The sequence below is a fragment of the Montipora capricornis genome, chromosome 14 (assembly GCF_036669925.1).
Source record: "Montipora capricornis isolate CH-2021 chromosome 14, ASM3666992v2, whole genome shotgun sequence".
NCBI lineage: Eukaryota > Metazoa > Cnidaria > Anthozoa > Scleractinia > Acroporidae > Montipora > Montipora capricornis.
In genome coordinates this window covers 33,072,557-33,085,056 of record NC_090896.1, presented here as the reverse complement: position 1 = coordinate 33,085,056, position 12,500 = coordinate 33,072,557, and the positions used below count along the sequence as shown (strand labels likewise).

The following is a 12,500-nucleotide window of genomic DNA, read 5'->3' as shown; positions in this document are numbered from 1 at the left end:
TCCAGTTGAATGAATCGAAGTGCAAGGAACTTAGAACTTCATTCACAAAGTCAGAGAGTATTTTAGAGCCTATTACTATCAATAATACGAACATTGAGATTGTTCCATCTGCTAAATTACTAGGTGTTATGATATCGAATGATTTGAAGTGGAACGTGCACGTAGAAATGATATGTAAGAAAGTCGCAACGCGTCTCTACTTTCTTAGGCAATTAAAGCGTGCGAAAGTGCCAACTAATGACCTTTTGAGCTTCTACACCACTTGCATACGGCCAGTCGCAGAGTATGCATGTTCAGTCTTTCATACCGCTCTACCGCAATATCTCTCCGATCAGTTAGAGCGCCTGCAGAAGCGAGCACTACGCATAATAAGCAATAACGAGTTATCTTATCGACAAGCTTTAGAAGTTTTTAGCATACCTACCTTGTATGCCAGGAGAGAGGCGATTGGTAACTCAATGTTTCAAGACATATGTAATAACAATAATCACAAGCTTCATTCACTCCTTCCGCCACCTTACTCTAAGACCCTGGGAACGAGGTTGCCAAAAATACCTCAAAACTGCAATAACTTAAAAGATCCGATCAAGTGGATTGTGGTTTTAGTATAGGCACATGAAGGTCTTGCAACACACAAGAAATGAGCGAAATCTATTTTTCAAACTAGATCTACCGGACCGCTTTAACGGAGACAGCCTCTTAATTTATGATAATGCATGCCGCCCGGCTATTTGTTTCTATCGGATAAATATTTTCTCAGATGACATAATTCTGTTGTTCGCATTGCGTCGCCATCTTTGCTGTATGCCCTTGCCGCTTCGCGCTGTTGTTGTTTTCTCATTAAAAGGTCCTGTTTGGCTGTATGGATAGCTCTCTTTCTTAACACTGGCCTCATTTGTTCGAAGAGTGGATAGCGCTATCCACTGAATAAATCACAATCTTCTGCATGAATAACCCAATTGGTTTTGCTAATATTTATCCTCTGGACAGCGTTGTCCACCTTTTAAACAAATAAGGCGTGCAGTTAAGCATTGCTTAATTTGAAAATTCCAATAACAAAGTTTGCTGTACAAAAGCTTTCAAAAAGGTAGCTTGTTCAATTCGAGTTCACATTCATCCACAGTATGGTACGGCATCCTCTGTCAAATTGGTTTGTTTTCTGTTGTTAACTTTCAAAGATTAATTTTTTAGCAATTTCTTGAGAGACCACCATATTAAACGCATGCATGAAAGCTTCTTTTGGCCATAAAATCTGACAGATCTCGGATCCGAAATCTTTTCGTAGATTTTCCGAAAGGATCACGAAAGGAGTGTGCATGTGTGGAACTCACGTGCATTTTCATGTGCATATTGCACGCGAAAAAGTACGTGGACAACATGTAGCCATTTTTTGTCGCTCATAGAACGAATCGCCGCGGTTGTAGTTGTCGAGTTGAGCTCCTTATTAGGGCGTTAAGGCTGAATCCCTCGTTGAACAGAAGACGAAAGCACAAAACTACAAATCTTTCACGAGCGGCTTTTCGGGTCGCTTAGCGAGTGACAACCGGAAATCGCGTGAAAACAGTCGCTTTTCCAACTCGCTTAAAGTTAGTATAGGTAATCACATGAGGCCGAGTACTATTAAGGATTAATTGCACGAGTGTTTTGGAAATTTTCCAAAATTGCCCGAGTCGCGAAGCGACGAGGGCAATTTGGAAAATTTCCAAAACACAAGTGCAATTAATCCTTAATAGTACGAGGACTCATGCGATTACTTGTTTATCAATAAAGGGCAAAATTTATACGTTGCTATGCAACGGATTAACCAATCATTGACAGGTAATCAAGCCCTCTCTTGATTACCAAAAATGCCTTCGATTAAGAAAAAATGCCCTCTGTCTCAGCCAATCAGCGCTCAGTAATTTTTTTTGCTTTATTGATAAAGAGAGTAAACAAATTTCAATAGAATTCTCATTCAATTTAAGCCACCAAACCAGCTGCAGGTACCTTAAGCGAGTTGGCAATTGCTTTCGGCCAATGAGGAGTCGCTTGCGGTTATTCACATCGGAAATACAACAGGCATGCTATTATTATTATTTCTATTATTGATTTGGCACGTGCTATCCTCATTTATTCTTACCCGTGTAAACACGTATCATTTTTAAGTCGCTTAACGAAATCTGCAAACAAACCATTTTCAGGAATGTTAAGCGAGACAACGACTGTCGAGAAAACACGGGCCGCATTTTCTGAAGAGCTCGGCTAGTTTGTAGAGGTTACTGTATCTCAGCTCAAAGGGTTCTTTCTCCTTGGGCATGTATGACATGTGTTTTCCTTTTGGTTACTTTTCTGATATACATTATTTTTGTTTTCTGCGGATCACAGGCCATTTAAGTCGGTGGCTTTTGCTTTACCAATGTATATTTTCTAATGTATGATGTGTAATACTAACAAAATAATTAATCAATAATTATGAAACTGGAACTGATAACGACCACATAAATTGTTTGAAAAACGTGAATTTCCCTTCGAATCATATTGTAATAGATCCCAGGGAATCTGATTGAGCAATGGACCCACATGAGATTTAATGTTTTATCTTGATTATTAGCCTGTTTGCCAAGCCACTTAGACAAATAAAGTCGTGGAGCATGGAGTTAATTTCGGGGCCACCGCGGACAATAGACCCTGTTGTGATACGGCGGCCATCTTGAGTCATTTTGTTTCCATGGATACGTTATGGAATGTTTAGGGGTCAAATGTCTTCATGTCGTGATATAACATTGGGGTTTGCTTTTGTAATTTTAAAACCAGTTTGTTGATTGAAACCTTTGTTATACAGGATGTAGAGAAAAAAAGTCAAATTCATCTCTCTTCGAAAAAGTTTGAAACAGTTTGTCCCCTGGCATCCCGTAATACATCCATCAAAGCAATAGACTCCAAGATAGCCGGTGGCAAATACAGTCTAAGTATATGCCTAACCACGTCGCCTCGTAACCGTTCCCTAACCAAAACAGGGACCTTAAGCAAGGACGAAAAAAAAAAAAAACAGAAACAGCAGCAAGATGCAAGTCGACTTGCCTGGTAGTGTAGTTTGTTTCAACAGAATAGCACTTGATCTTCCATACTTGTTGTTACTCGACAGTAGCATAGTATACTCTGTAGCGGGTTCGAGATCTTTGACATTTATCCTTGTTTTTTCATAGGGTAAAGTCTCTAGAACTTTGAAGCTAGCGGCCGTTCCTTCCTTTTGCTCAATAGTGAAGTTGTCTATCTGGTAATATACACCATATTTAGGTTGTTGCCAGGTCAATACGAAATACCATTTCTGGACATCTGCTGCTCTTACGTTTTCAGGAGGCTGTGGTTTTCCTTTTCAAAGAGCAAAGAAATCGTACCAGAAACAAATTCAGAAACAAATTCATGTTGTATACAAACAAAGTAGGCCATCCTCCTGCCCTAGCTGAGTTTACAAAAAGTAACTATATTCTCGAGCCATGTTAGCCATACGTGTAATGCACGTTAAATCAGTTTTACTACGTTTAGCTTTAGAATATTAAATCTTAAGTCTAAAATGAGATTAGGGTTACGTATCAATTAAATTCAACTTATGACTCGCATAGCTCGCTGGTTCGTGCTGTGTTTCTACTCGTATGCGAGAGTCGTAAGCAAAAATTCGTACCTTCTAAATCTACCTTCAACTAGTCTCACGTCATCGAATATTGCATGAATTATCTGTTATAGAGTGCGTTCAATTGTCGGCCATGTTCGAGGACTAAAATATTCTTTTGGGAATTGACCTCCATTTTTACGAAAAATTCTTTCTTTTGTTTTAGTACGCAAACATAACTGCTCGTCACATGAGCGAAAACACTTTATTGCCTCTTTACTAGCATTTTAGTCTCATATTTGTTTGGATAGGAACACAACCAATTAAATGTTGAAATTTGTGCTGTCTCAATAATTTAATTGACTCATTGGCTAATTACTTAAAAATTAAAAAATAACCTAGCCTGTTTCAACACCCACCTACGACAAATACAGAGGTGATTCCTTCGCCTTTTGCCGGACGAAGCCCTTCGATCAAGCGACCAACAGCTTCAGATTTTGTCGTTGTATTGGCATTCATAATGACTAAGATTAATAAATCCGCCTGTAAATCATCGCTCCTAGGAAATAAATACAATAAACACTCATTAAGTACTTTCAAATTTGTCCAGGATTACACGATAATCAGGTACGCGTTCTAAATAATAAACATTACGAAGTGTCCCAGCCCTTTTTCACAACTTAACATCACATATTTCACGAAAGTATGGCAATAAACATTAAAAAATGTCATTCAACAATCCTACTTCAGAAATCAATCAGGACGCAGCTCATTACAACCTATAATTCTATTGGATCCCTTTAGGACGCGGTTCTATTGTCTTTTTGCGTCATGGTCCATTGCTTCTTTCGTATCATTCTTTGTGTCCATTGTTTTCTGAAGCAATCCCAAGAGTCGTTCCGAGAGCTGCGTGGCGGCCCTCTGAAACAGACCTTTCCAGGAGGAGGGAATTAATATGAAAACGTTAGCCTCCCGTGTTAAGGATCTCCAGAAAAATGTACATTTGCTCATTTGACGTTACTGTTTTGCAGTGGAAGGCAAAAGTGAAACGCACGTCCAAACGCTGAAAATCTATTATTTTACTCATGAAATTTGTAGACTTGTGTCGTATTTGTTTCCGTTGTCGTCATCCCTGCCATGTTCCCTAATATGATCATCATTATTATCATGAACCTCATCGTCAAAAGAGATAGGCGATCCTACAGATAACTCACGCAAGCCAGGAGATCAGTACGTTTGATAAGAAAATTTTTGGTGACATCAGTTTTGTTCATGGTGCACTTGCTACTCGTGTGGGCACAAGTGATGTTTTGAAAGTTCTCAGAATTGTCTGAGCCGCAGGCAAGTGCAATTTGAGAACTTTCAAAACATCACGAGTGTCCATAAATCACGAAATACACGAGCAAGTTCATACGATTTTTTATTTATTATATACTGAAAAAATCACTCCCTTGCTGTGTTTCCATAGCAACTTCCGGAATGAACTCTATATCCTATTTATACAGTCGTCACTGTCCAATCAGTAAAGCGATATTCTCTTGCGTCTATAATAAGTGATATTATCCAATGACGGTATTTAAGCTTGTTATACAATTTCCCTATCTCTGCTTTCTTACGAGGTCCATTACCTGAAGTTCTTCATTCTGAGGCTATATACCTTCAAGTCAGAGGACTTATTAAATTTAGCGTTTATCTAAAAAAGAAAAGAATATTTAACATCATGCAGCAGCCTGATTTGAAGGCGTCTGAGTATTTCAAAACGCAGAGTTTTCTCAGCCTTTTAGCAATTAGGCCATTAATCTATCTTGCTTTGTGCCACGTGATCATAGGTTTGCATAGTTCTAAAGGATTTTTCAAGCAATTTGTAACTGATGATTCCTGTAACATCGAAACAAGTTTTACAATTTAAAAAATGTCGTTCATATTTTAAAATTCTTGCCAAGTTAAGTAAAAAGCTAAAAAACATGGTGATAGAAAGGTTTTATACCAAGTGTCGATTTTTCGTAGTGTTTTTAATACGCTTTGTGATTTTCCCGGTCTGAGCAGCGTCTGCATCTCTCTTAGCTTTTCTCTATGATTGGCCCATATTTCAAACATTGTAGAGTACAATGATTGGCCTCTTTATTGTAGAGGTTTTTTGAATGTGTTATACCATCGTCTCGATTTTGTTCTTCAATTCCACAAACGAACTGCTGTTTCTGTTTTGTACATCATCTCTGAATCTCTCGTCCAGCTCAACCTGAAGTGTTATATCAACAATGACAAGACCTGCAAAGAAAATAAAGTGTTTAATTAAGTGATGATTAAGGGTTGATGCTTAGGGTACCTAGCATTAAAAAGGAACATTTAAAATAACATTCACTTGAGCCTCGATACTGTGAGGGCAAATTAGTGAACGGTTGACCTGCCGTGTCCAAATTCGTTGTTAGTGAGTCTCGAAGCATTTTGAAAATTTGAATATTTTTTGCTATTTCTCAGCAATGGATACTCGCTGGACCTTGAAACTTGGTCAAAGAGAAGGAAATGTATCCCTGTGGCCATCGCCGGAGTTTGAGCGTGACTGATGCTAGAGAAGTGTGATTCTATTAGCGACATATGAGGTAAGCTAGAGATTACTTTCCAACCTTCCTTTACTTCTGTTCGAGTGACAACCCGGGAAGTTGAGAAGCCGCTTAAATCGCATTCAATCAGGAAAAAAACACACAAAAAGCGAGAAAGTCACCAGGACAGTAAAGTACGGCTTTTTTTATTAAAAACGTTCGCATGTAAATATCTTTTTCAGTTTGTTGTCGAGATTCCTATAGAAATCCTTATAATTTTTTACCCCCCGAGTCTGGGCCGGCTGTGGTTAGATTTCATGAAATCCATTACTTCACCATGTTTATCATCGTTTTATGTGTTGTTTTTATTTTATAAAGCTAAGATCTATTGTTTGGGTCATACGACATGGCGGTCATGACGTAACCTGTAACTGACCACTACCATTCTTGCGTTGGTCGAATGCGTCTCGTCAAGCCAAAGGCAGTCATTCGTAACGGATAACATTGGGAGTTTTTTCTTTCCTTTATTATTGTTAATACACGAAATCGTTGCTTCGAGGTGAAGCTCGTTTTTCCGATGAATGACTGCTACAAACTTTATATTATTGATGTTTAATGATGATTGTATGGACCATTTATAGACAAATATTCGTAGACAATTTTTCGATCTGAAACAGTAGATAAACGGCTGTTGTTAAGTTACTTAAACCTAAAATCGCTTACCTGTCATGTCACTGAAAGAAGAATTGATTTCGTTCATACAAAGTTCATTTACTTCTGTGGCGGATCGTCACGTACAGGTTAGCATTTAGTTCTTTTAATAGGTTAGCCTTGTTTTCAGGAGAACGATTGAACCGTGTCTTAGCCTTGCGAGGAACTGTTGCAAACTAACTCTTAGTGAAATCGGAGCTCAAAGATCAAAGATCGAAATCAAGGTCAATCAATGTTACGAACTAGACCCTCCGTGAGGGTAAACCCGCCTGGTATGTTAGCTACGCCATGCTGATGAGGCCCAAAAGGCCGAAACAGCTGTCCATGGCTGCTAATTGACCGGGTGAAATGGTTGTGCGCATGCGTGATGTGTTGGCCACACCGGGTTGGTGTTAGCGTGTGTCACCTTGCTTTTATTGCTCTTTTTAATTTACGTGACACACCGATCTCTTAATGTGATCCACCTTCCCACACGCTTGCCGTGGGAGAACAGTTTTGCTGTTCCCAACCCAGCCTACCACATGTTTGGCATGTGAGGCTGCCACTTAAAGGGGTGCTAAACACACCCGCCTGGTATGTTAGCTACGCCATGCTGATGAGGCCCAAAAGGCCGAAACAGCTGTCCATGGCTGCTAATTGACCGGGTGAAATGGTTGTGCGCATGCGTGATGTGTTGGCCACACCGGGTTGGTGTTAGCGTGTGTCACCTTGCTTTTATTGTTGTAAACTGGGTTGCCTGTGGTACGTGCAGCGTTCCAGGCAATTTATTTCAAGTTGGGGTTTGTAGCCGATATAACGCGTGCTCTGATTGGCTAATTGTGACTGGCCCACGGGCCGATTACGGGCTTGCAAAAACAAAGCAAAAGGTAATTAAAAAACCATATAATAAACTACTTACTAACCGAGCTAGCTCGAGCCGTACTGGGGAATATTGGCCCTGGGTCGTTTTTGTACGGACCTCGCTGCGCTCGGTCCGTACTGCCACGACCTCGGGCCAATATTTCCCAGTACGGCCCTCGCGCTCGGTTAGTAAGAAGTTATTAACTCTTTTTCCTACTTTCCCAACCGCGAGAAAACCGCAGTAAATCAGCCATCGCCAAAAAATGTTTTTTTTCTCAAAAATATTTAAAGTTAGGGGGAAAAAATACATCATTTTAAAGCTAAGAAAATAAGCTTTCCAACCGCATATAACTTATTTACAGACAACTGAAACATTTTATAAAATCGAAAGTTGAACGAAAAAATAAGAAAAATAACAGTAAAATATGTTTTCCAGGCAAAATTTGGTCATTTTAGCGTTGATTGCGAATTTTTGGATGCAAAACTAAAATTTTCTGCAACTTATCTGCTTTCTTGGACATAAATTCGACCGAAAACTGATGAAGCACGAATACTTTTAGATTTTTAGGAATAAAAGATAACGTGGATTCAATGCGTAATGTGATAATACGATAAATGTGTCAAATTTGCGACCCATTGCTAACGGCAACGGAAGCGATCGCATTACGAATAATTAACCTCTGTTGCCAAAAACCACCCAAATAACCGGTCAGTGTAAAACGCAGACTGCAGACTGCACACTGCAGACCAGGGATAAAATGCAGACTGAGGGTAAAATGCAGACTGCAGACTGCGGGTTAACAAAATAATAATAAAAAAAGAGTTATAAGAGTGTTAGTAGCCGTTTGTACTTTCACACTGAAACCCCAACACAGCTCCCATTGCTTTGGTTGCCCCACCGCATGTTTTAAATCCGGATTTTCATCGAATTCTGTAAGAATTGAAGCTGTTTGAATCCTTGTTGTTGTTGGAAAAAGGATAGTTTCGTTAAGTGAGTTGCTTTTAGGCAAAGAAGTCACCACCCCGTATTTCAACTGTCCATTTTGCTGCACTGAACAAAGTAATCGAGTAATTATCCAATAACTCAATTTATTTTGACACGTATGGATACAATACCAATTAACAAAGACAGAACGTGGATTTTGCAACCATTTCACGTTTCAATTCAGTCGGCCTAAGCCAGTATGACTGAGGTGTAAAAATTTCCTATTAGGATCCTTTCATTCGCTTTCGTGTACGTTATGTTTATCTTTTAGTTCACAAGTTCGTTTGTTTTGCATCTGGAAGATGTAATTTTCAATTATAACCTCTCCCTAGGGGTTATCACGCATAGCTTAACCAATGAAATCCCCGCGTCCTAATTGCTTGGAGTACATGAAATTCTTTGTGCATTTCGTTGCACCGAAAAAAGACAACCGAGATTATTCAGGCATTCGAAGTAATAATTGTTGGTTTTTCGATCGATTTCCCTCGATGTACCGGTGTGACAAATAATTTGGAACATTGCAATGCATCTGGAAGTGCAAAAACAAAGCACAGACGATTTCAACGCGTACGATCGCATCCCCAAAAGGTGCAGCGACCTGCAGTCATGATAATGTGAGTTGTTTACAGATGTAAAACAGGATTTTCAAACAATCTTTATTTTATCCTTATGACTCGTTTTTTTATTATTAATATTTATTTTACCCTCAGTCTGCATTTTACCCCCGGTCTGCAGCTCAGTCTGCATTTTACCCCCGGTCTGCAGTCTGCGTTTTACACTGACCGCCCAAATAACCGATTTCTCGACGGAAAATTCATCCCAGAGGGTAAAACTATTCACTGGACATGTAATAAATGTAAACATGTTCGAGCGAAAGCGAAAACAAGCGAATATTTTGACGGAAAACACAATAATGTGAAATCAAAGGAACATGTGGTGAAGACACGCAATTGCGGCATCACTTCGACAATAATCTTACCTTTTCAGCGATTTTAACGCTTGAAATTCCATTCAATCCACCTTGGTCTAGTCTCTGAATTCACTATTATCGCTGCCCTGCGAATCTTCAGTGTTCTACATAACAGCACACTTGGTAAAAGACGGCGACAGATTGTTGTCGATGTTGTCGCCTGTCTTGTTCAATATCCAATTGTTTTGCCATTATTGAGCTTCAGAAGGGTATATTTTGTTCAAAGATCCACTAAAACGCCATTCGCGCTACATGACTTTTGACGCCATTGCCGGTTAAGTTAATCGTTATAATGTGTCCACCAGAGAAATCTATGCATTTCCCACTACCCTCTCGATCCTAAGAAAATACGCGCAGCAGGGTTCTATGCACAAAGACACCACTTAGCAGGGGAGTGACAGGCAAGACTTTTACCGACATGGAAAAAAAGAAAAAAAAGAAAACAAACAAACTAAACGCAGACCTCAACTGGGTTTGCCATACTGGCAACCCAGTAATTATACACTCTGCACTGCAGGGTTCTTAATTATTACTTAACTTGACGAAACAATCGTATATAATACATCAGTGGTCTTCAAAGGATTCGTATAAATTACCTAACGATCTAAACTAAAGCAAGAAATGTAACATATTTCAGTAAAAAAAAAATAGAATAAGAAATAAGTAAATAATAATAATAATAAAAAATATAAAAAGAAAATAGAAGCCTAGTAAACGGATGATTCCTATCCCGGTTTTTTACACTCTGTTCATGTTTGTTTTCTGAAATAACTCATACCAGTTTACGTATCTTTCCCGGATTTTTCAGTAATAAAAGTAATGTTTGACTTGTAAAAGGAGGAGACTCAATTAATGTTTTTAAACAGTCGCCGATAATTGAAGGGATATCGGTAGTTGCTTTTGGAAACTGACCCGTTGCAACGAGATAGTTAGATTAGTTTCTTGATCGGGTAGTTTGCGCCAAAATTTCTTTATCCAAACATTATCTGTTCACGTTACGAGTGAATAGTTATTGTGATTGGCCGAGGCAATTAATTAGTTATTTTGCAAAAGGATTCAAAGAAGACACATCAAGGGAACATTCTCATTGGAATATAGACTCACCGGATTGGAAGGTTTTTATGATGATAGCCGTGCTTGCTTCTCCATGACCGATAGCGTTAAACCCATTTACTTCTATTTGGTATTCTGTCTGTGGAGTAAGATTCGTCAACGATATTTCTGTGACATTGTTCGAAACATTCACTTGATTGTACAAGGGTGATCCAAGACGCTGGTATCTAACACGATAACCAAGCAGAGGTTCCTTGCCAGAGGGCAGAGAAGTAGGAATTGCTTCCCATGACAAGTAAATAGTCGTGGCATTGAGAGCGAAGCCGTCTGGTAATGTTGGAATCTTCCTGGGCACTAATGAATAAAAATTACAGACAACAATACTTTCTTTAGTCACTTCAGGGTAATAAGCAAATGCTTTGGAGAAATGGCTGATGTCTATGTATGCATCTCACCTTAAAGTTACCCAACTGAACTTTTAGAAGATCTTGAATTAACTAAAAACAACGCAGTGGCTAAAATCACAAAACTTAGAAAAAAATGGGGTTAAATTTGATCAATTTGAATACACGATTTGATACAAATGTGTAAGTTTTTGCTCTAGCGTCGACTTAATTTATTTGTTTTAACTTCGGTCCTGTCATCCCATATCTGCAGTTTGTCATGGAATGAGAGATCAATTTTCGTACTTATACAAAACCTTCTTCTTACTAACAATAGCTAGACTGCACAAATAAATAAATATACTTTTCTTAAAGTCCTTCTCAGGCAAAATGTTTGTGTATTGAGTTTCCCTAATAAAGATGGTGTTTAATAAAGCACGCTAAAAACTTGACTGGCAATTTAATCGGCATTAAGAAGTGGAATTTGGTTAATTTGGCTCTTTGGTGATCAGAGACAGAGACTTGCACACTGCTACACTTGACAGCATGCCACAATTTATTTTAGGGTCGGCAGTCAAAAGGAACATCAACCCCCGGGCTCACCTCCGAAAAAAATAGAATGCAAAATCGCAGATTAAAAGGAATTAAGGCTGCACGTAATTTTTATGAAGAGATTAGACGGTAAAAAAGATTTGGTTCCTCAGTGTAACACTTCTGCTGTCCTTAGTACTTCACCCTTTTGTCGCTTCAAAGCTTTTTACATCGTTTTGATTACTATCATGACTTTCATTCTACCTCTTGGTGGACATTGCGAGATGTTGCAGTATTCCCAACGCATATTTGGATCAGTTGTGTAGCACCATGGTCCATCCGGGGCACTTCCATCTGGATTACGACACATGTTATTGGAATCATTCTGACTCTTATCAACATCTTCAGGAATCCTCCAATGACGGTGAGGGCATTGTGCAGTCCACCGCTGACAAGTACGACCAGACCGAGTGAGGTTAACATTGCCACGATAGCCAACGCCGATACCATGATAACAATCTAAAGATCAAAGGAGATCTATTAATATTTATTCGATAGTTAGTCGGGGATACTCGGGAAAAATCCGTGTGCTCCTTTGTAGGAATCGAACCTAAGTAAGACCTTCCCATTACTAGTTTGGATGATCTACCATTAAGCTATTGGAAACTGTCGGAAGCGAGGCCGTTAAACTACGTTCAGGTGGCAGTGACTGTCTCTCTATATTGTCGAGACTGTGCATTTCCGTTATATTATGCAGCAGATAGCAAACGTTAATCCAAGTCGATGAAATAAAGAGATACTGAGGACCGTGATTATGAATAGGTGATGATAGATTCTCGGAAAATATGCCGGGCATACGAGAAAAAAATCCAAGTTTTCCAGAACAAGATTCGAGCCC

At 39.1% G+C, this 12,500-nt stretch overlaps 1 protein-coding gene across 2 annotated transcripts in view; it reads right to left on the bottom strand.

Annotated features, from left to right (window-relative positions):
* Window positions 1-12,500, bottom strand: part of LOC138032206 (uncharacterized) — a 124,286-nt gene that overhangs the window by 94,775 nt on the left and 17,011 nt on the right. For both annotated transcript variants that reach the window (XM_068879824.1, XM_068879825.1), the window contains exons 6-11: window positions 11,867-12,121; window positions 10,740-11,042; window positions 5,742-5,857; window positions 5,218-5,282; window positions 4,009-4,148; window positions 3,061-3,351 (exon numbers count right to left, since the gene is read on the bottom strand). In XM_068879824.1, coding sequence (XP_068735925.1) covers window positions 3,061-3,351; window positions 4,009-4,148; window positions 5,218-5,282; window positions 5,742-5,857; window positions 10,740-11,042; window positions 11,867-12,121 — 1,170 coding nt within the window. The remainder of the gene's footprint in view (window positions 1-3,060; window positions 3,352-4,008; window positions 4,149-5,217; window positions 5,283-5,741; window positions 5,858-10,739; window positions 11,043-11,866; window positions 12,122-12,500) is intronic.